Genomic DNA, 21,903 nt, shown 5'->3' on the forward strand with positions numbered 1-21,903 from the left:
TGGGTCAGTAATGGTATGGGGAGGCATTTCTTTGGAGGGCCGCACAGCCGTCCATGTGCTCGCCAGAGGTACTCTGACTGCCATTAGGTACCGGGATGAGATTCTCAGACCCATTGTGAGACCATATGCTGGTGAGGTTGGCCCTAGGTTCCTTCTGATGCATGACAAAGCTAGGCCTCATGTAGCTGGAGTGTGCCAGCAGTTCCCGCATAATGAAGACAATGATGCTATAGACTGGCCTACCTGTTCAACAGACGCAAATCCAATAGAGCACATCTGGGACATAATGTCTCGCAACATCCACCAATGCCACATTGCACCACAGACAGTCCTGTAGTTAAGTGATGCTTTAATCTAGGTCTGGGAGGAGATCCCTCAGGAGACCATCTGCCGCCTCATCAGGAGCATGCCCAGGCGGTGTAGGGAGATTATACAGGCACATGGAGGCCACACACACTACTGAGCATCATTTCCTTGTCATGATGCATTTCCATTTAAGTTGGATCAGCCTGTAACTTCATTTTCCACTTGGATTTTGAGTATCATTCCAACTCCAGACCTCCATGGGATACTAAGTTACATTGATCACTTATTGAATAAAGAATTGCAACTGGAATATTTAATTCAGTGATATCTAGGATGTGGGATTTTAGTGTTCCAATTTTTTGAGAGATATTATATATAGGCATGCACACGCACTATATATATATATATATATATATATATATATATATATATATATATATATATATATATATATATATATATATATATATATATATATATATATATATACACAAACACATATATACACACATATACACGGGTCGGCTTTCATATACTGTTCAGCAGTCACATACCATGCTGCACACGTCCATGTCGCTGTCCGAATCCTTGTCCTGAAAGCAAAAAAAAAGAAAAGATAGTAAGATGAATGTGTTGCCGCTTTGGGGGTTGTTTAGGATTTCTCGTGGACGCTTACCGTCGTCGTCTTCTTCTTTTTAGGCATGGGTACATGTAAGGTGCTGTAACAGAAATAACTCCATGAGTATATTGTACATTATATGGTTAAGCATTATGCTGGCTGCCTCCAGACAGAGCTGTATATTGGGGGAGATATGTTAGGACATTAAAGGGTTAATCCATTGCACAAGTGTACCAGAGAGGCCCACATTCACCTCGAGTACAGTGAACCCACGGTCCTGTAAGTGACAACCTTTTTTATTCACTTCCTTTTTAATTTGCATAGAAGTGAAGGGAAAGAGCAACACAAGAGCGACCATTTCTACATTAAACCTAGGGCCCCATTCTCCACAGGGTTATGGGCCTCAGATGTGGGACACATGCCCATTTCAAAAGAGGGCGTTGCCTGACCGGAGAGATGCTGCTGCGCATGCGCTGTTGAAGTGAATGGAGAGAGCTGCGCATGTGATGGGCAGTTTTCCCATGACGGGATGGTCTCGCGATCCCCGCCTCACGGCTTGTAAGTGAGCAGTTAGTGTGGCGCATGCACATCTTTCACAGTTTGATTTTATGGTAGATCTGAAATGGCTCTTTTACTTTCAGAAAGGCGACTTGGAGAAAACGGTCACCATTCACAGCAGCAGTAAAATAGGGCCCACTATTGACCTCTGCTGTCCATGCTTATCTCTCAGAGCTGTGTTTGCAGTGCAATCTTTCCATTTTCAGCAGCTGGAAGCAAGATCCTACTGGGACCTGTGCCTATTGGACATTTATGGTATATTCGGCTGATGTGCTAAGCTAAAAGATAGGACAGGATCGAGCAGCCTGAACTGCACTGCATTATATGCAGGCTCCACCAATCTAGACCAAATACTACACTGAGTCAAATAGTTGAAGCCATGTGAAAACCTACAACATTGGTAACAGAAGCATCCTGCATTGATGTCATATCCTAATCACTAACCTGATTCCTCCTTGTAGATGTCCTATGTTGGCTGTTTTCAGTTCTGCAACGATACATGGGATCAGGTAGGAACAGACCAGCAGAGACCAGTGGCTGAATACAGTGACATTTCAGAGGGCCAGAAGGCAGATTAACTTACCTCGAAATGATATGCCCCCTGCGGGCAACACGGACCGAACGTCAATATCACCAGAGCTCTCTAAGAATTTGGATCTGTGACTACTATGTGTTTTTCTGCGGCGATCTGGAGAACGAGAACGGGACCGTTTCCTACGATCTGACCTGGAGTCAGCAGCTGAGGAATCTTTCAGTAAGCTGAGTCGAGATGCAGAGCTTATGTTCCTGGCATCAAAATCTTCATCGTGAATCAGAGATTTCGTCAGGTCACGTCGGGAAGAGGAATCGCGCTCACGACGCCTGGATCGGTCATCACGATCATCATCTCGCGCTCGAGATTTTAGCAGCTCTCTATACTTCTCCGCTCGCTCCCGGCCTCTTCTTAATTTATTACTATCCTTTCTGACTTCTTTTTTCTTTTCCGTTTTTTTATTAGAGGGAATATTGTCTGTGAGATTTAAGAGGTTGTACAACATTAAAAACAAACAAACCAAAATAAAACTAACTGCTTCCATAAACTGCACCACACACGTTTTGTGGTTGTTATTGCAATTGTGCACCATTCACTACACTAGAGCTAAGCGGTAATACCTCACACTGACAGGTGTGGCACTGTCCCTGCAACATCCTACAGAATTGACAGCGTTTCATTCGTCAGCACTAGTGATGAGCGGGTATGCTCCTTGCTGGGGTTTTCCCGAGGACGCTCGGGTGATCTCCGAGTATTTGTGACTGCTCGGAGATTTCGTTTTTGTTGACACAGCTGCATGATTTACAGCTGCTAGCCAGCCTGAGTACATGTGGGGGTTGCCTGGTTGCTAGGGAATCCCCACATGTATTCAAGCTGGCTAGCAGCCATAAATCAAGCAGCTGGGGCAAGGAAAACTACATTTCTGAGCAGTCACAAATACTCGGAGGACACCCGAGCAACGAGTATAGTCGCTCATCACTAGTCAGCAGTAAGGACGAGAACAGGAGGTCGATTGATCCTTTTAACAGGAAAGTGCCATAAAAAAAAAAAATTTCCAGCGATTGAAAAAATGTAAAGAATTAATGTTTAAAATTTTCTTAAATATTATCATTTGTTTATAATTTAGTAAAATATGAAAAATAATTTTAAAAGGTTTGGCATTTCCACTTTTAAACACTAGGGAGAGCAGTTACAGAAATTTGACAAAAACCTAGTGTACAACTAGCTCACATTACTGCACTGCAGTAATTATGGGCGGAGTCTGCTGACATGGCTGTGATGTCTCCTCTCCTCCCCTTCTAGGTGTTTGCTAAGGGATAAGAGAGGATGATATTCAGGAACACAGTGTGCAGCCATTTTGTTGGTGCCTGCAGAGTTATACTGACAAGTAGACAGTCACCGAGGATGGCAGGCAGCAAGGATTCTGGGAGATATATGGTAGAGGGAGCAGGATGACAGCAGCACAGAGTATTTCAGGAGGGCATTGTGCTGGTCTATGGGGGGCACCCTGTTTGGTGCGCGGAGCAGCCAGGGATTGTACATAGAGCGCTGTCTTTTATACACATGGATGGCAGGGCTGTGGAGTCGGTAAGCCACAGTTGTGACTCCGACTCCTGGATTTAATCAGGCTCCGACGCCTTCATAAATGGCCAATTCGTAACAATAAATTTACTGTTGTAAAATATTAACATCGTGCTTATTCAGTTTCTCACCATCATACAAAGTAATCAGACCACTTAGAGCAAAAACTATATTTATTAGAATACAATTAGAATATAGCAAATAACTTTTATAAACTTTTCTAAACTCTTGTAAGTAAAAATGCAATAAACACTGTTATGCAGTTAATAAGAAGAAATCTATAAATTTGTCCTCAGAAAAAGTATTGCCTCTGTCAGATCCTCCTTCATGGATTCCCTCAAATCTGATCTAATTATTTTGAGAGCAGAGAACAACCTCTCTACACTAACTTGGGTTGGTGGCAAAGCAGTAACCACTCGGGCAACATCTCTGACAATGTCAGGATACAGAGGAATCGCTTGTTGCACTTATTTTTGATGAACGGTCAAATTTCTCAATTTCTTTTAGTGCACATGAAAAATTCTGCTGAAATGTACTGGCTGCGTTCTTTGATGGGGATGACTCTTCTATGCGGGAACGCTTTGCACGGTCCTTGTGATCCAAATATTTTTCTAAATTAAATTCTTCATCAGTTGATGAGGGTGAAGATGTGGCAGGACGACCAAATTCTTCTTGTTCCTCCTGACTGTTCTGCAACCCTTTCATCCTTACTGCTATTTCAAACAGAGCTTCTTTTCCTTTAGTTAGCTGTTGATCATCTAGAAGAATCCGATGCATTGGGTCTACATAAACAGCTGCCAAAAGAATGTTATTTTGTAATAGTAGCTCCTCTCTCCGTTTCATTGATGTAGCAATGCCACTTGCAATTAACCCTCCTCTTTGGGACAGGCGAAACATCAGGTTCTTCCACTCCTTTAAGAAAATACCTGGAGTTAAGTCCTCTGCTTGTAATTTTTTAGTCACTGTAAATGGGTGCTCTAGCAATTTTTCCAGCTCAGTCACCTGATTCCACTGACTTATTTAGCGTCAGTTAGACATGTAGCCATGTCTACAAGAAAGGTTTTCAGTTCAACCAAGTGCTGAATTATTAAGTAAGTACTGCCCCATCGTGTGGCTTGATCAATAATTGCCCCTTTTCCAGCACGTCTCTTCAAAATTGAGTCAGCTTTAGGGGTTCTGGCAACAGTAGCCAATTTTCTCACCTTGCCAATCAGTGCAGCAGCATGTCCTTCTTGCAGACTGTCTCTTATAGCCAGCTGTAGCGTATGCACAACACAGCACATGTGATGAATGAAAGAACGTATTGACAGTTTCAACAAGATCATCTAAACTATCATGTTGCTATTCATCTGAAGCAACTTCAGTTTTCTCCTCAGTTACAATAATGTGTTCCTCTATTTCAAACATTTCTGTGTTTGTGGACCCAGAGTGTTCTTCTAGCTGCTGGTCACCATCATTACTCTCATTCATTAGCTTAAGACTACTTTCACATTAGCGTCGGGCTCGGCCCGTCGCGGTGCGTCGGGCCGAGGTTCCCGACGCTAGCGTCGTCTCCACCGCACAACGGGGGCAGCGGATGCATTTTTCTAGCGCATCCGCTGCCCCATTGTGAGGTGCGGGGAAGTGCGGGGAGGTGGGGCGGAGTTCCGGCCGTGCATGCGCGGTCGGAAAAAGAGGACCGTCGGGAGCAAAAAACATTACATGTAACATTTTTTGCTCCCGACGGTCCGCCACAGTACGGCGCAACCATCGCACGACGGTTGCGACGTGTGTCATTGCGTCGCAAATGCGTCGCTAATGTTAGTCAATGCAGAGAAAACGCATCCTGCAAGCACTTTTGCAGGAGGCGTTTTTTCGGCAAAACGACGCATTGCGACGTAATGCAGTTAACGCCAGTGTGAAAGTAGCCTAATAGTACTTATCATATTTGAAGCATTGTCAGTTACGACAGAAAGAACTTGCTCTTTTTTAAGTTCATAGTCTTGCAGAACCTTTTCCACCAAGACCTGGAGAAACTCACTGGTGTGATGAGCTTTGGTGTCTTTTACTGCCAATGTCTTGGCAACTATTTCATTTTTGTCACAAACAAATCGGACATTGACGGCAAAATAGTTCACTCTGACGTGTGCAGGCATCCATTTTAAGAAACAAAGCGTCCCTTGAGAGTTTTTTTTAAGTTCTTCCTTTTGTTTAAAAGCTTCTTCGATTACTAATTTTCTAATACTCTCTCTCTCTCTCTCTCCAGAGAAACACCAAGCTTGTGGGCCATTTCCCCATTCAGACACACAAAAGCTGGTCGTGAAAATAATGAAATAGGCACACTATCCTTTACAACAAGCTCTATGATCTGTTTTTTAAATGTATCTACTGTCATTGTCACAGTAACTTGGTCACTGACAAAATATCTTGCAACTGATGGCTGCAAAGTTCTCTGCTCCTTTGTTTGGCTGGAAGAGCTGGGCACTGGTTCATTGGTTTGGATGCAGTCTTTCTCATCCACTGCTTTCAGTACTTCTGGATGAAAGCGCTGTAAATGTCTCTTTAGATTAGAAGCTCTGGTAGGAGCATTTTTATCTTTGCCTGAATATGCACTGATCTTGGCTTCACAGCATTTGTTTTCGTCTGGATCATTTGTCATACACTGACAGACAATGTTTTCTATCTTGAGTGATGGTGAAATGTTCAAATACCGCTGATTTAATGTGACGCTTCTTTGACATTCTCAGGTTTTTAATTCTGCATTCACAATCCAAATGACAATTGTTTTTCCTAAAAACAATTGTACAAAATTATTGCCAGGTCGTACAACTGATATAGTGGTCAGTAATACTGTTATTCCTCATGTACTCACAGTTAACTGATGCAAAGTTTGTTGAAAGGATAATACTTCTTACAGTCTTCCTCTTCTGAGTAGCAGCTGTGAGATGCTTGGAAGACGCACACCTAGTAAACATCTAGTCTAGAGGAGGAGCTTTACTACTAAGAATTTGCAACACATTTTCACTTTCAGTTTCATACATTGTAAGTAGGGGGGTTGGGGCACCATGAGGTTAACCAAGTATAAGATTAGATAAGGGCAGTGGAGAACAGTGACACACAAGAAGTAAAGGTACCTTCACACTCAGCAACTTTACAACGAGAACGACAACGATCCGTGACGTTGCAGCGTCCTGGATAGCGATCACGTTGTGTTTGACACGCAGCAGCGATCTGGATCCCGCTGTGATATCGCTGGTCGAGCTAGAAGTCCAGAACTTTATTTGGTCGTCAGGTCGGCGTGTATCGTCGTGTTTGACAGCAAAAGCAACGATGCCAGCAATGTTTTACATGGAGCTAACAACCAGCGAGAACGATAAATGAGTCGCCGTTACATCACAGGATCGTTCTGGAGCTGCTGTGTTTGACGTCTCTACAGTGACCTAAACAGCGACGCTCCAGCGATCTAGTTTAGGACGGCTCGTTGTCTATATCGCTGCAGCTGAGTGTGACGGTACCTTTAGAAATGTCTCTATCTCCAGCAGAACTGCTTATCACTGTTGTTCATAGTTTGATACTCAAATATATATGTTCTAACATTTATAAAATTCATATGAAAGTTCAATTATGAAATATTAATACATTTTTTTTTTTTAAGCTGGAGTCGGAACATTTCTACCGACTCCGACCAAAACTAACTCTGCCTCAGACTCCACAGCCCTGCTCAGCAGTCAGTATCACACAGGATAGGATTAGATACACAGCTCAGACAGCATCACACAGGATAGGCTTAGATACACAGCTCAGCAGACAGCATCACACAGGATAGGATTAGATACACAGCTCAGCACAGTAACACATGGGAGGAGATACACTGCTCAGAGTCAGCATCACAAAGGATAAGATTAGATTACCTCTACCCCTCCCCCGCTGATATTACTTCACTGCTGCCTGCGCTGCTCCTTTCTCCCTCCTGTGCCATCCTTGGTCTCCTCCTCCTAGAACCGCAGGGCTCCTGCGATTACACTGGGAAACTGGAGCTCACAGACACACTGTGAGCTCCAGAAAGATGGCGCCGATCTCCTGCCTCTGCTGTGATGTGGATGGCTCAGGGGGCGTGGCCAGATCACAGCAGGGAGCAGCTCAATGTAAAGTATAGAGTCGGCTTCCGACCGCAGTCTACTATGCCCAGGGCTGCAGTATTTGCAGAGTGTAAAAGTGTCGTGCAGCTACACTTACACTCCTGCAAAGCAAAATGGCGGCGCCCAGTGGCTGAAAAAAAAATTAATAAAAAAAAAAGTTAGTTAAAAAATGTAAATTTGTATTAAAAATAATTGTTTATATAAACAATCATTTTTAATACAAAAAAATAAAATGCGGCACCTTCCTTTTAAGTATGTTGTACGACACTGGTATTGCAGTATATAGAACACGTAATGCTTCAGCAGCCCCCGACTGTCATGTCAACCAATAGGCACCCCACAATCCTGTAGAAAGGAGGAGGACCGCTCCATGATAGATGTGTAAAGAGGTTAAAACATCATATACACCGGCTTGCAAAAGTATTCATCCCCTTGGCACATTTTTTGCGTTTTGCTCCCTCACAACTTGGAATTTCACTATTTTTCAAGGGTTTGCATAAATTCATGTAAAGAACATGCCTACAACTGAAAACATTTGGTTTCCTTTCTATTGTGAAGCAAACAATAGGACAAAATAACTGAAAGTGCATAATTATTCACCTCCCTAAAGTCAAAACTTTGAAGAGCCCCCGTTTGCTGCAATTAGGCTACGTTCACATTTGCGTTGTGCGCCGCAGTGTCGGTGCCGCAACGCACAACGCAAACAAAAACGCAGCAAAACGCATGCACAACGCTGCGTTTTGCGACGCATGCGTCCTTTTTTTAATTGATTTTGGACGCAGCAAACATGCAACTTGCTGCGTCCTCTGCGCCCGGACGCGGGCGCCGCAGGGAAGCATGCGGCGCAAAACGCAAGTGCGACGCATGTCCATGCGCCCCCATGTTAAATATAGGGGCGCATGATGCATGCGGCGACGCTGCTGCGCCCGACGCTGCGGCGCAGACCGCAAATGTGAACGTAGACTTACAGCTGCATGGTGCTTGGATTAGTCTCTATGAGCTTTCCACATCTTACCACTGGGATTTTTGCCCATTCCTCAAGCCAAAACTCCTCCAGCTCCTTCATGTTAGATGCTTTCTAGTGATGAGCGTGTTCGGATAAGGTATTATCTGAGCACGCTCGTGTCCTATTCAAGTACTTTTGGTGTGGTCAAAAAATATGTTCAAGTCCCCGAAGATGTTGAACAAGACATGCAGCAGCAGGAACATTTTTCGAGCACGCTGAAAATACACCGATGCCTCTACCTTGTGCCAGTCATTACACTGGCTACCCATCCAATCCAGAATCCAGTACAAAATTACTACCCTCATCCACAAAGCACTCCATGGCTCAGCACCACCCTACATCTCCTCTCTGGTCTCAGTCTACCAACCTACCCGTGCCCTCCGCTCTGCTAATGACCTCAGGTTAGCATCCTCAATAATCAGAACCTCCCACTCCCGTCTCCAAGACTTTACACGTGCGGCGCCGATTCTTTGGAATGCACTACCTAGGTTAATACAATTAATCCCCAATCCCCACAGTTTTAAGCGTGCACTAAAAACTCATTTGTTCAGATTGGCCTACCGCCTCAACGCATTAACCTAATTATCCCTGTGTGGCCTATTAATAAAAAACAACAACATAATCACGTTCCTCCATCATGTTCTCATACACTTTATGCAGTTAATAGCCTCTGTGTCTGTACTGTTACATACTTAGGCAGTTAACTGGTTCATGCAGCTTTACATGATCACCCGAGCCTTACACTATGGCTGGTCCAAATAACTAAAGCAATTGTTACCATCCACCTCTCGTGTCTCCCCTTTTCCTCATAGATTGTAAGCTTGCGAGCAGCAGGGCCCTCATTCCTCCTGGTATCTGTTTTGAACTGTGATTTCTGTTATGCTGTAATGTCTGTTGTCTGTATAAGTCCCCTCTATAAGTTGTAAAGCGCTGCGGAATATGTTGGCGCTATATAAATAAAATTATTATTATTATTATTATTAATACTCGATTAGAACACGAGCAAGCTGAGATAACACGCTATCACTAATGTTTTCCTCTGGTGACCAGCGATCTTCAAGTCTGACCACAGATTTACAATTGGATTGAGGTCTGGGCTCTGACTCGGCCACTCCAAAACGTTTACACGTTTCCCCTTAAACCACTCGAGTGCTGCCTTAGCAGTATGCTTTGGGTCATTGTCTTGTTAGAAGGTGACCATCTGTCCCACTCTCAAATCACCGACAGACCAAAAGAGGTTTCTCTCAAGAACATCCCTGTATTTAGCACCATCCATCTTGCCCTCAAATAAGACCATTTTCACCGTGTTTGCTGCTGAAAAACTTTGCCACAGCATGATGCTGCCACCATGTTTCACTGCGGAGATGGTGTCCTTGAACTGATGAGCTGTGTTGGTTTGTCACCAGACATGGCATTTACCTTGGTGGCCAAAAACTTCAATTTTGGTCTCCTCTGACCACAGCACCTTCCTCCATACATTTGGGGAGTCGCTCACAAATCTTTTGGCAAACTCAAAATGAGCCTTACTATTTTTGTAAGTACTTTATTTTTCAGATCATAAGATGCACATTTTTCCCCAAAATTTTTTGGGGAAAATGTGAGGGGGGTGGGGGGAGATGTCTTATGGTTGCAATATACTTACAAATCCTACAGCTGTGGCGGTGCAGCAGGGCTTTGTGGTGTGGTGGCGGGCTCTGCTCCTTGGCAGTGGCTCTCTGTGCTCCGTGGGGGGCTCCGCCCGCATTTCATCAAAGCCCGGAGGCCCCCGCACATCCATTGCGATGGCCTCCGGGAATATGGCCGCCAGGAAGATGGTGCCGGGCCGGCGCATGCTCAAGATTTAGATCTTGGGAGACGAGATCTCAGGACGAGATCTCGCTACCAAGATTTGAATCTAAGTTTGCACCGCCCCAGCGGCCATGTTCCCAGAGGCCACTGCAACATGGCAGAAAAGAATGTGCAGGGGCCTCCGGGCTTTGACGAAATTCCAGCGGAGCCCCCCACAGAGCACAGAGAGCCACTGCCCTGGAGCACAACCCGCCACCCACCATACCACAGAGCAAGGCCTGGCGGCCACATTCTCGGAGGCCACTGCTACATGGCAGCAACGGATGCACGGGGGCCTCCGGACTTTGATGAAATGCCGGCGGAGCCCCCCACAGAGCTCAGAGAGACAATGCTACTGCACCAGAGCACAGCCCCCCTGCTCCAGCACAGAGCCACCACCTCTGCCCCAGCACAGAACTACCACCCCTGCCTCAGCTTGGCAAGGGATTTCCCAGAGGCCACCGCACCAGCCACCGGACCATCGAACGACCCCTGTGACCACTCCTCCACCTGTGCCGATGCCTTCCCTAGCAAGCTGAATTCGGACTGTTAAACGGACCCCCATTTGACATTTTTTTTCCCTATTTTCCTTCTTAAAATATGGGGTTCGTCTTATGGTCCTATATTTATGGTCTTATAGTCCGAAAAATATGGTAAAGGCTTTTTTCTGGCCACTCTTCCATAAAAGCCACCTATATGGAGTGTACGGCTTATTGTGGTCATATGGACTGTTACTCCAGTCTGCTTGGGAACTCTGCAGCTCATTCAGGGCTACCTTTGGTCTCTGTGCTGCCTTGCTGATTAATACCATCTTTGCCCGGGCTGAGAGTTTTGGTGGGCAGCCCTCTTTGAGAGGTTTCTTGTGGTACCGTGTTCTTTCCATTTGATGCTAATGGATTTGATGGTGCTCCAGGGAATCTCCAGAGATTGGGATATTATTTATAGCCTAACTCTGACTTGTACTTAACTTTGTCCCTGACATATTTGGAGATCTCCTTTGTCTTCAAGGTGTTGTTTAGAGATCTCCATGGTTTTCATGGTGTTGTTTGGAGATCGCCATGTTGTTTTGTTAGTTTTGCCTCTTGTTAATGGTGTTGCAGCCTCTGTGGCCTTTCATAAAAGGTAAAGTGTACATAGTGACAGACATGGGACACAGACTGCACACAGGTGGACGTCCTCTCACTAACTATGGGATTTATGAAGGTAGTTGCTTGCAACAGAAATTTTTAGGGGCTTCATAGCGACAGGGTGAATACATATGCACGTGCCAAGTTTTAGTTATTTGATCCCATAAATGTAATTTATGCCTATTTTTTTCTCACTTCACCAACTTAGACTATTTAGTGCTGATGCATCACACACAAATCGGATTACAAAAATATTTAAACACCGGTTGTAAAGTAAAAAATAAGTAAAATGCAAAGGGGGTGCGTGAATACTTTTGCAAGCCACTGTACATAACATATCAAAAGTTTCCAAAGGAGGGGCGCTTCCCCCAGGACCACTCTTTCCTCCGCCAGTGGTTAACGTACCCACAAGATAAATTTCCGTATCACTGACTTCAGAGACGTTCGGTTTCGATACATAAACTTCCTCCACGACCTAAACGTAAAAATAAATATATACTAAGAATAAGACATCCTCAATCCTGTCCAAACCTCCCTGCTATTGGTGAATGTTCATTATTAAAGGGAACCTGTCACCACGTTTTTGGAAGATGGGATAAAAATAGCGTTAAATAGGGGCAGAGGTGGGCGTTACATTAGTGTGTGTGTTATGCGTTTATTACCCACCTAAGTTGCCGAAATAACTTTGCAAAGTCTCCGTTTTCGCCTGTCAATCAGGCTGGTCAGGTCGCATGGGCGTTGTCTTCCCCCAGATTTGGCGTAGTTTTCCGTTGGTGGCGTAGTGGTGTGCGCATGCCCAAAGTCCGGAATCCTCTTCCAGGGGATTTAAAATAGCGCGGTGTTCGTTATTGCATTGGTGATCGGTGGGCGCGGCCATCTTCCTTTGGCCGCGCGTGCGCAGAAGCGGCGCTCTGCTGGCCGCGGCTTCAGGAAAATGGCCGCCGCGATATCCATCTGCGCACGCGCGGCATCCCGCGGCCATTTTCCTGAAGCCGCGGCCAGCAGAGCGCCGCTTCTGCGCACGCGCGGCCAAAGGAAGATGGCCGCGCCCACCGATCACCAATGCAATAACGAACACCGCGCTATTTTAAATCCCCTGGAAGAGGATTCCGGACTTTGGGCATGCGCACACCACTACGCCACCAACGGAAAACTACGCCAAATCTGGGTGAAGACACCACGCCCATGTGACCTGACCAGCCTGATTGACAGGCGAAAACGGAGACTTTGCAAAGTTATTTCGGCAACTTAGGTGGGTAATAAACGCATAACACACACACTAATGTAACGCCCACCTCTGCCCCTATTTAACGCTATTTTTATCCCATCTTCCAAAAACGTGGTGACAGGTTCCCTTTAACACCTTCCTGATAACAGGGTTACTGGTTAAGCCCCCTCCATTCACAGCAGACACCATCATGCAACGGCCGGGATTGGAGAGGACTCAGATTCTGACGACTCAACCCCTTAGATGCTGCAGTGAATAGCTGTCGTGGCATCTAAGCAGGTATTCAACATGGCTTCCTCTGCCACCCCTTACACACAATGGGTTGCCAGAGTAATTGGGGGCATAAGGAAACCCCGAGGCCTGCTATAAATGCCTAACACTATCGTAGAAGTACTGACTTGTACCAGCAAACACATTACTAAAGTTCAAATACGCAATATAAAGTGCAATAGATAGCCAATAATGTATGGATCCCTCTGTATCATAGAAAAAAAAGCAAAAATAGGGAACTTAACATTTAATATTAATCATTAAAATGTCACAATGGAGATTCTATCATCTGTGGATCTGGTGAGATTGTTCCAAATTTCTTTCAAATGAATTTCCTTTGGGCATTATGAGACAGAGGGGTAAATGAGTCAGTCTAACTGATAAGCCTAAAGGTTTCCCCATGTCTGATTAGGTTTTAAATTGCATTGCCAGTTGTACTGGTAGCCTCTTTTGGATTATAATCAGCCCCCAGTTTTGGCACAATTATGTCTGGCTGCTTCACTTGGGAGTTCTGATTCTATGTGTATTGTCAGTGAAGTCTGGTATAGTAGTATTCTAGTTACAGGAGCATGGCCCATGGACATGCTGTTTAAGATGTGTGGCTTACATTTATCTTCTTCCTTCCGTGCGTCTGCTCGATGGCGAGGGCGTGATTGGTTAGTTTTCGGTAATGCACTTGTTGTTGGACATCAAAATCGTCCTCGATTCCCATAATGGGATGATGCTTTGCCTGAAAGCAAAAAAAAAAAAAAACCTCCACAAGCCGAACTGTAGTCATAAGAAGTTGGACATGACCCAGTACAGAGATCGAGGGACACCAGGGATCGCTGAATAAATGCCCATGATCGGGGAGGGTGACAGCAGATGGGAACACCCCCGGTACAATCCTGGATCCCTCCTTCGTGAGGAGTCCGTGCTGCTCCAACTTACCAAGTACAAAACCCGGTGCCTGATGCCCACAATGTGGAAGAAGATGGAGGCGACTCTGAAGGCAGATGAGCAGAGTTTGCATTCGTACATGCGGACCCCTTGGCTATCCTCCGCATACTCATAGATGTACTCGAGGCCTGACAAAAGAAATCCACCACACTATTACATGTATTCATCGTCTCCCTACAATTCATACCTTACACGCTATGCTCTGTATACACCCCCATTTCTGTTGAAGCTCCTGAGCTCAGTGATTGGCTGCAGTGGTGTTGTAAGCGGGCGACATGACATCATTACTGATGATGGAAGACTGATCGCTGGGGCCGGCTGCCAAGACCCAAAGTTGGATGGAGTGGTGGTTGCACACAACAGGAGCGATCATAGGGGTCATCCCGCTGCCCCTCCCAGTGATGCACTCAATTTTACTGGCCAGGAAGCCCCCATAGCAGTGTACAGAAGCCCCTGGTGTGTGGTGAAGGCTTCTGACTTTCTTACCGATTAAAGACTCCTTTTTGCCGGTTTCTGTGATCTGATCGTTCAGCGTCTTGGATTGTCCCATATAAGACAGCTGGTTTCGCCTCACCCCCTGTATGAAGAGTAATTATACAGTCCTTATACAGCACAGACCCAACAACCTGGCAGATTAGAAAACCTTCTGGATTATCAGATCAGTAGAAAAAAAGTGGGGCGCTCGTTCCGTAGACATATATAGAGGGACAGAGAAAAGGATAGTCGGCTCACCGTATCAATTCTTCAGATGAAGATGGAGTCCATGCTCCCCAGACTAGTAGGCCCTCCTTTCCCTTGTGGGCATGATATCATAATTTGAACAAGCGGCATCAGTGATACTCATGCAAATCTGTGCAGGCGTGCCGCTCATTCCTGCAGCCTGCATTGCCTGAAGCCGGGTGTATGCTTCCCAGCGTCAGAGACGCATAACACATGACCACAAGATGGCCTCTGGTCATGTGGGAAGCGTACACCCGGCTTCAGACACGCTGCCGGAATGAGCGGCACGCCTGTGCAGATTTGTATGAGTGTCACTGATGCCGCTCGTGCAAATTACGATATCATGCCCACAAGGGAAAGGAGGGCCTACTAGTCTGGGGAGCGTGGACTCCATCTTCATCTGAAGAATTGATACGGTGAGCCGACTATCCTATTCCCTGTCCCTCTATATAAGCCTGGGGAACTAATGCCCCACTGACTAGTAACAGCCCTCGTTAGCATAGGAAAAGCAGAGGTTACTAATGCTTTATTAGAGATTTCTAGAACTGAATGCTGTGATACAGGGTGGGTTGGGGGGGAGCTGAATCACAAAGGGGAATGCTGCTGGATTGGAGGGCACAGGGAACCTGATCGTTTGCTTTAAAACATTCCTGACCAGAAGAATTTCCATTCTTACGCTTCCATTTTTTTTTTTCCTCCTTTTCTTCCAGGAACCATAAGATTTCTGCAATTTTCTCCATTGAGGACTTGTTTGTCTCCTGGACAAGTCATCATTCACTTTACTTAGATTCTTTTTGCCTCATCTTCTAGTACACAATACATTAAAGTGAATGGTGTCATTCAAAACTACAACTCGTCCCGCAAGAACAACAAGTCCTCGTATAGAAAAAATTAAAACAAAACTTACGACACTTGGAACAAAGGGGAGAAGAAGCTTTTACTTTGGGTCTGGTAATGAGAAACCTTTGGGGCTGTCGCTCACCATCATGAACTTGTGGAACTGCCCGTTGTAATGAGTGTCTTTGTCATTGTTGTTTGTGAACTGTGCGTCGCAGAGCTGAAAAAAACAAGACAGGTAGTAATGATATCTTAGGGCCGGACCCCAGCAGATCTCAGGGGCCACATGTAGACTACCAGGCGGTCGGCCCCGGGTGCCGATGCATTCTAGGAGTGGCCAGCTGCGGTACTTACATAGCACTTATGGATGACTCCCACTTTGTTCTGGTCAGCCATGTTGATTCTGCAATTTAAAGAGACGTGGCGATGAATTGGACAGAGCGCATGCCGCCATTACCACCTGTGCCGCCATTACCGCCTGTGCCGCCATTACTGCCTGTGCCGCCATTACTGCCTGTGCCGCCATTACTAGTCCTACATAAGTTTAGCAACCTATGATGTACGTCTTCTCTATAGCCTTCTAAGTATGAAGCGGCTTGGGACTGCTGGGCCAGCATTGGGCCCCTGTCACTGCCACCTTGGTGCTCCTGTGACGCCCATGGGCTCCACTACCAGCATCCCTATTTCACTATGTACTGCAATACTGTGGGATGAGACTGAACAGGTTCAAGTCCACTAAAGGGACCAGAAAATAAAGTCAAACATTTAAAAAAAATACATATTAAATATTATACTAAAAAAACATGTTTAAATAAATCACGAGAAAGAAAAGGAAAAATTAGGTGAGAAAAAAATGGTCAAATCGACGCACTAAATAGTGATCATGTGAGATCATATGTGAGATGTGTCCACAGAGGGTAGGTAGGAGCCTTGGAGAGGGGGCAGCAGGGGGCATTGTATCCACAGAGGGAAGGTGGGAGCCCTGGAGAGGGGGCACCAGGGGGCTTTGTATCCACAGAGGGAAGGTGGGGGCCCTGGAGAGGGGGCACCAGGGGGCTTTGTATCCACAGAGGGAAGGTGGGGGCCCTGGAGAGGGGGCACCGGGGGCTTTGTATCCACAGAGGGAAGGTGGGGGCCCTGGAGAGGGGGCACCGGGGGGCTTTGTATCCACAGAGGGAAGGTGGGAGCCCTGGAGAGGGGGCACCGGGGGGCTTTGTATCCACAGAGGGAAGGTGGGAGCCCTGGAGAGGGGGCACCGGGGGGCTTTGTATCCACAGATGGAAGGTGGGAGCCCTGGAGAGGGGGCACCGGGGGGCTTTGTATCCACAGAGGAAGGTGGGAGCCCTGGAGAGGGGGCACCGGGGGCTTTGTATCCACAGAGGGAAGGTGGGAGCCCTGGAGAGGGGGCACCGGGGGGCTTTGTATCCACAGAGGGAAGGTGGGGGCCCTGGAGAGGGGGCACCGGGGGGCTTTGTATCCACAGAGGGAAGGTGGGGGCCCTGGAGAGGGGGCTTTGTATCCACAGAGGGAAGGTGGGGGCCCTGGAGAGGGGGCACCGGGGGGCTTTGTATCCACAGAGGGAAGGTGGGGGCCCTGGAGAGGGGGCACCGGGGGGCTTTGTATCCACAGAGGGAAGGTGGGGGCCCTGGAGAGGGGGCACCGGGGGGGATTTGTATCCACAGAGGGAAGGTGGGAGCCCTGGAGAGGGGGCACCGGGGAGGCTTTGTATCCACAGAGGGAAGGTGGGAGCCCTGGAGAGGGGGCACCGGGGGGCTTTGTATCCACAGAGGGAAGGTGGGGGCCCTGGAGAGGGGGCACCGGGGGGCTTTGTATCCACAGAGGGAAGGTGGGGGCCCTGGAGAGGGGGCACCGGGGGGCTTTGTATCCACAGAGGGAAGGTGGGGGCCCTGGAGAGGGGGCACCGGGGGGCTTTGTATCCACAGAGGGAAGGTGGGGGCCCTGGAGAGGGGGCACCGGGGGGCTTTGTATCCACAGAGGGAAGGTGGGGGCCCTGGAGAGGGGGCACCGGGGGGGCTTTGTATCCACAGAGGGAAGGTGGGGGCCCTGGAGAGGGGGCTTTGTATCCACAGAGGGAAGGTGGGGGCCCTGGAGAGGGGGCACCGGGGGGGCTTTGTATCCACAGAGGGAAGGTGGGAGCCCTGGAGAGGGGGCACCGGGGGGGCTTTGTATCCACAGAGGGAAGGTGGGGGCCCTGGAGAGGGGGCACCGGGGGGCTTTGTATCCACAGAGGGAAGGTGGGAGCCCTGGAGAGGGGGCACCGGGGGGCTTTGTATCCACAGAGGGAAGGTGGGAGCCCTGGAGAGGGGGCACCGGGGGGCTTTGTATCCACAGAGGGAAGGTGGGGGCCCTGGAGAGGGGGCACCGGGGGGCTTTGTATCCACAGAGGGAAGGTGGGGGCCCTGGAGAGGGGGCACCGGGGGGCTTTGTATCCACAGAGGGAAGGTGGGAGCCCTGGAGAGGTGGCACCGGGGGCTTTGTATCCACAGAGGGAAGGTGGGGGCCCTGGAGAGGGGGCACCGGGGGGCTTTGTATCCACAGAGGGAAGGTGGGAGCCCTGGAGAGGGGGCACCGGGGGGGGCTTTGTATCCACAGAGGGAAGGTGGGGGCCCTGGAGAGGGGGCACCGGGGGGCTTTGTATCCAGAGGGAAGGTGGGGGCCCTGGAGAGGGGGCACCGGGGGGCTTTGTATCCACAGAGGGAAGGTGGGGGCCCTGGAGAGGGGGCACCGGGGGGGCTTTGTATCCACAGAGGGAAGGTGGGAGCCCTGGAGAGGGGGCACCGGGGGGCTTTGTATCCACAGAGGAAGGTGGGAGCCCTGGAGAGGGGGCACCGGGGGCTTTGTATCCACAGAGGGAAGGTGGGAGCCCTGGAGAGGGGGCACCGGGGGGGGGGCTTTGTATCCACAGAGGGAAGGTGGGGGCCCTGGAGAGGGGGCACCGGGGGGCTTTGTATCCACAGAGGGAAGGTGGGAGCCCTGGAGAGGGGGCACCGGGGGGGGCTTTGTATCCACAGAGGGAAGGTGGGGGCCCTGGAGAGGGGGCACCGGGGGGCTTTGTATCCAGAGGGAAGGTGGGGGCCCTGGAGAGGGGGCACCGGGGGGGCTTTGTATCCACAGAGGGAAGGTGGGAGCCCTGGAGAGGGGGCACCGGGGGGTTTTGTATCCACAGAGGGAAGGTGGGGGCCCTGGAGAGGGGGCACCGGGGGGGCTTTGTATCCACAGAGGGAAGGTGGGAGCCCTGGAGAGGGGGCACCGGGGGGCTTTGTATCCACAGAGGGAAGGTGGGGGCCCTGGAGAGGGGGCACCGGGGGGGCTTTGTATCCACAGAGGGAAGGTGGGAGCCCTGGAGAGGGGGCACCGGGGGGCTTTGTATCCACAGAGGGAAGGTGGGGGCCTTTGTATCCACAGAGGGAAGGTGGGAGCCCTGGAGAGGGGGCACCGGGGGGTTTTGTATCCACAGAGGGAAGGTGGGGGCCCTGGAGAGGGGGCACCGGGGGGGCTTTGTATCCACAGAGGGAAGGTGGGAGCCCTGGAGAGGGGGCACCGGGGGGCTTTGTATCCACAGAGGGAAGGTGGGGGCCCTGGAGAGGGGGCACCGGGGGGGCTTTGTATCCACAGAGGGAAGGTGGGAGCCCTGGAGAGGGGGCACCGGGGGGCTTTGTATCCACAGAGGGAAGGTGGGGGCCCTGGAGAGGGGGCACCGGGGGGCTTTGTATCCACAGAGGGAAGGTGGGGGCCCTGGAGAGGGGGCACCGGGGGGCTTTGTATCCACAGAGGGAAGGTGGGGGCCCTGGAGAGGGGGCACCGGGGGGCTTTGTATCCACAGAGGGAAGGTGGGGGCCCTGGAGAGGGGGCACCGGGGGGCTTTGTATCCACAGAGGGAAGGTGGGGGCCCTGGAGAGGGGGCACCGGGGGGGCTTTGTATCCACAGAGGGAAGGTGGGGGCCCTGGAGAGGGGGCTTTGTATCCACAGAGGGAAGGTGGGGGCCCTGGAGAGGGGGCACCGGGGGGGCTTTGTATCCACAGAGGGAAGGTGGGAGCCCTGGAGAGGGGGCACCGGGGGGGCTTTGTATCCACAGAGGGAAGGTGGGGGCCCTGGAGAGGGGGCACCGGGGGGCTTTGTATCCACAGAGGGAAGGTGGGAGCCCTGGAGAGGGGGCACCGGGGGGCTTTGTATCCACAGAGGGAAGGTGGGAGCCCTGGAGAGGGGGCACCGGGGGGCTTTGTATCCACAGAGGGAAGGTGGGGGCCCTGGAGAGGGGGCACCGGGGGGCTTTGTATCCACAGAGGGAAGGTGGGGGCCCTGGAGAGGGGGCACCGGGGGGCTTTGTATCCACAGAGGGAAGGTGGGAGCCCTGGAGAGGTGGCACCGGGGGCTTTGTATCCACAGAGGGAAGGTGGGGGCCCTGGAGAGGGGGCACCGGGGGGCTTTGTATCCACAGAGGGAAGGTGGGAGCCCTGGAGAGGGGGCACCGGGGGGGGGCTTTGTATCCACAGAGGGAAGGTGGGGGCCCTGGAGAGGGGGCACCGGGGGGCTTTGTATCCAGAGGGAAGGTGGGGGCCCTGGAGAGGGGGCACCGGGGGGCTTTGTATCCACAGAGGGAAGGTGGGGGCCCTGGAGAGGGGGCACCGGGGGGGCTTTGTATCCACAGAGGGAAGGTGGGAGCCCTGGAGAGGGGGCACCGGGGGGCTTTGTATCCACAGAGGAAGGTGGGAGCCCTGGAGAGGGGGCACCGGGGGCTTTGTATCCACAGAGGGAAGGTGGGAGCCCTGGAGAGGGGGCACCGGGGGGGGGGGGGCTTTGTATCCACAGAGGGAAGGTGGGGGCCCTGGAGAGGGGGCACCGGGGGGCTTTGTATCCACAGAGGGAAGGTGGGAGCCCTGGAGAGGGGGCACCGGGGGGGGCTTTGTATCCACAGAGGGAAGGTGGGGGCCCTGGAGAGGGGGCACCGGGGGGCTTTGTATCCAGAGGGAAGGTGGGGGCCCTGGAGAGGGGGCACCGGGGGGGCTTTGTATCCACAGAGGGAAGGTGGGAGCCCTGGAGAGGGGGCACCGGGGGGTTTTGTATCCACAGAGGGAAGGTGGGGGCCCTGGAGAGGGGGCACCGGGGGGGCTTTGTATCCACAGAGGGAAGGTGGGAGCCCTGGAGAGGGGGCACCGGGGGGCTTTGTATCCACAGAGGGAAGGTGGGGGCCCTGGAGAGGGGGCACCGGGGGGGCTTTGTATCCACAGAGGGAAGGTGGGAGCCCTGGAGAGGGGGCACCGGGGGGCTTTGTATCCACAGAGGGAAGGTGGGGGCCTTTGTATCCACAGAGGGAAGGTGGGAGCCCTGGAGAGGGGGCACCGGGGGGTTTTGTATCCACAGAGGGAAGGTGGGGGCCCTGGAGAGGGGGCACCGGGGGGGCTTTGTATCCACAGAGGGAAGGTGGGAGCCCTGGAGAGGGGGCACCGGGGGGCTTTGTATCCACAGAGGGAAGGTGGGGGCCCTGGAGAGGGGGCACCGGGGGGGCTTTGTATCCACAGAGGGAAGGTGGGGGCCCTGGAGAGGGGGCACCGGGGGGGCTTTGTATCCACAGAGGGAAGGTGGGAGCCCTGGAGAGGGGGCACCGGGGGGCTTTGTATCCACAGAGGGAAGGTGGGGGCCCTGGAGAGGGGGCACCGGGGATTAATGAGGCCACCACACCGCGTAAAGCACAGCCGACTGCCCAACCAAAACATTACTGGATATGGAGGCAGACGACAATGAGAAACTTACAAACAAAATTATCTAAAATATATTCTAAAAATCAAATCAAAATATTTGGATAAAAAAATAAACTAAAAATTATAAAGAAATAAAATAAAGTAAATACATTTAAAAAATGTTTTACAAAGTATTTCCCCTCCTCCCGCCGCTACATACGGAGGTCCAGCCGGGCAGCCGCCGCCGCACTCACCAAACCATTAGTTCGCTACACAATGGCAGGAGTGAGGAAGCAGCGTGGCGCAGCCCGGACACCCGTCACACGGCGCACAGGCCTCACCTGCACCCGGAGCGCTGCTCCGTCTCCTCCGCTCCCCGCAATACACGGCCCCACAGCTACGAACTACAGCTCTACGTCTGTCTCCTGTGCAGCCGCCATCTTGGAGGAGATATTCCGGTAGGAACACATTGCTGTAAGGCTCCGACAACATGGAGGACGCTCAGACATATGGACTGCGTACTGCGGACACGGGA

At 50.4% G+C, this 21,903-nt stretch overlaps 1 protein-coding gene across 5 annotated transcripts in view; it reads right to left on the reverse strand.

Annotated features, from left to right (window-relative positions):
• Positions 1 to 21,903, reverse strand: part of LOC143770025 (uncharacterized) — a 75,290-nt gene that overhangs the window by 53,168 nt on the left and 219 nt on the right. For 3 of the 5 annotated variants that reach the window (XM_077259222.1, XM_077259233.1, XM_077259203.1), the window contains exons 2-12: positions 21,710 to 21,889; positions 16,023 to 16,071; positions 15,814 to 15,888; positions 14,598 to 14,688; positions 14,103 to 14,239; positions 13,780 to 13,902; positions 12,080 to 12,149; positions 2,067 to 2,492; positions 1,928 to 1,970; positions 983 to 1,025; positions 861 to 899 (exon numbers count right to left, since the gene is read on the reverse strand). In XM_077259222.1, the coding sequence (XP_077115337.1) occupies positions 861 to 899; positions 983 to 1,025; positions 1,928 to 1,970; positions 2,067 to 2,492; positions 12,080 to 12,149; positions 13,780 to 13,902; positions 14,103 to 14,239; positions 14,598 to 14,688; positions 15,814 to 15,888; positions 16,023 to 16,064 (1,089 nt within the window). In that variant the 5' untranslated portion in view covers positions 16,065 to 16,071; positions 21,710 to 21,889. Of the gene's footprint in view, positions 1 to 860; positions 900 to 982; positions 1,026 to 1,927; positions 1,971 to 2,066; positions 2,493 to 12,079; positions 12,150 to 13,779; positions 13,903 to 14,102; positions 14,240 to 14,597; positions 14,689 to 15,813; positions 15,889 to 16,022; positions 16,072 to 21,622; positions 21,890 to 21,903 lie in introns of those variants that run through there. The other 2 variants (XM_077259242.1, XM_077259211.1) reach the window with 1 other exon arrangement.

Source organism: Ranitomeya variabilis, chromosome 1 (assembly GCF_051348905.1).
Source record: "Ranitomeya variabilis isolate aRanVar5 chromosome 1, aRanVar5.hap1, whole genome shotgun sequence".
In the NCBI taxonomy this organism is placed as follows: domain Eukaryota; kingdom Metazoa; phylum Chordata; class Amphibia; order Anura; family Dendrobatidae; genus Ranitomeya; species Ranitomeya variabilis.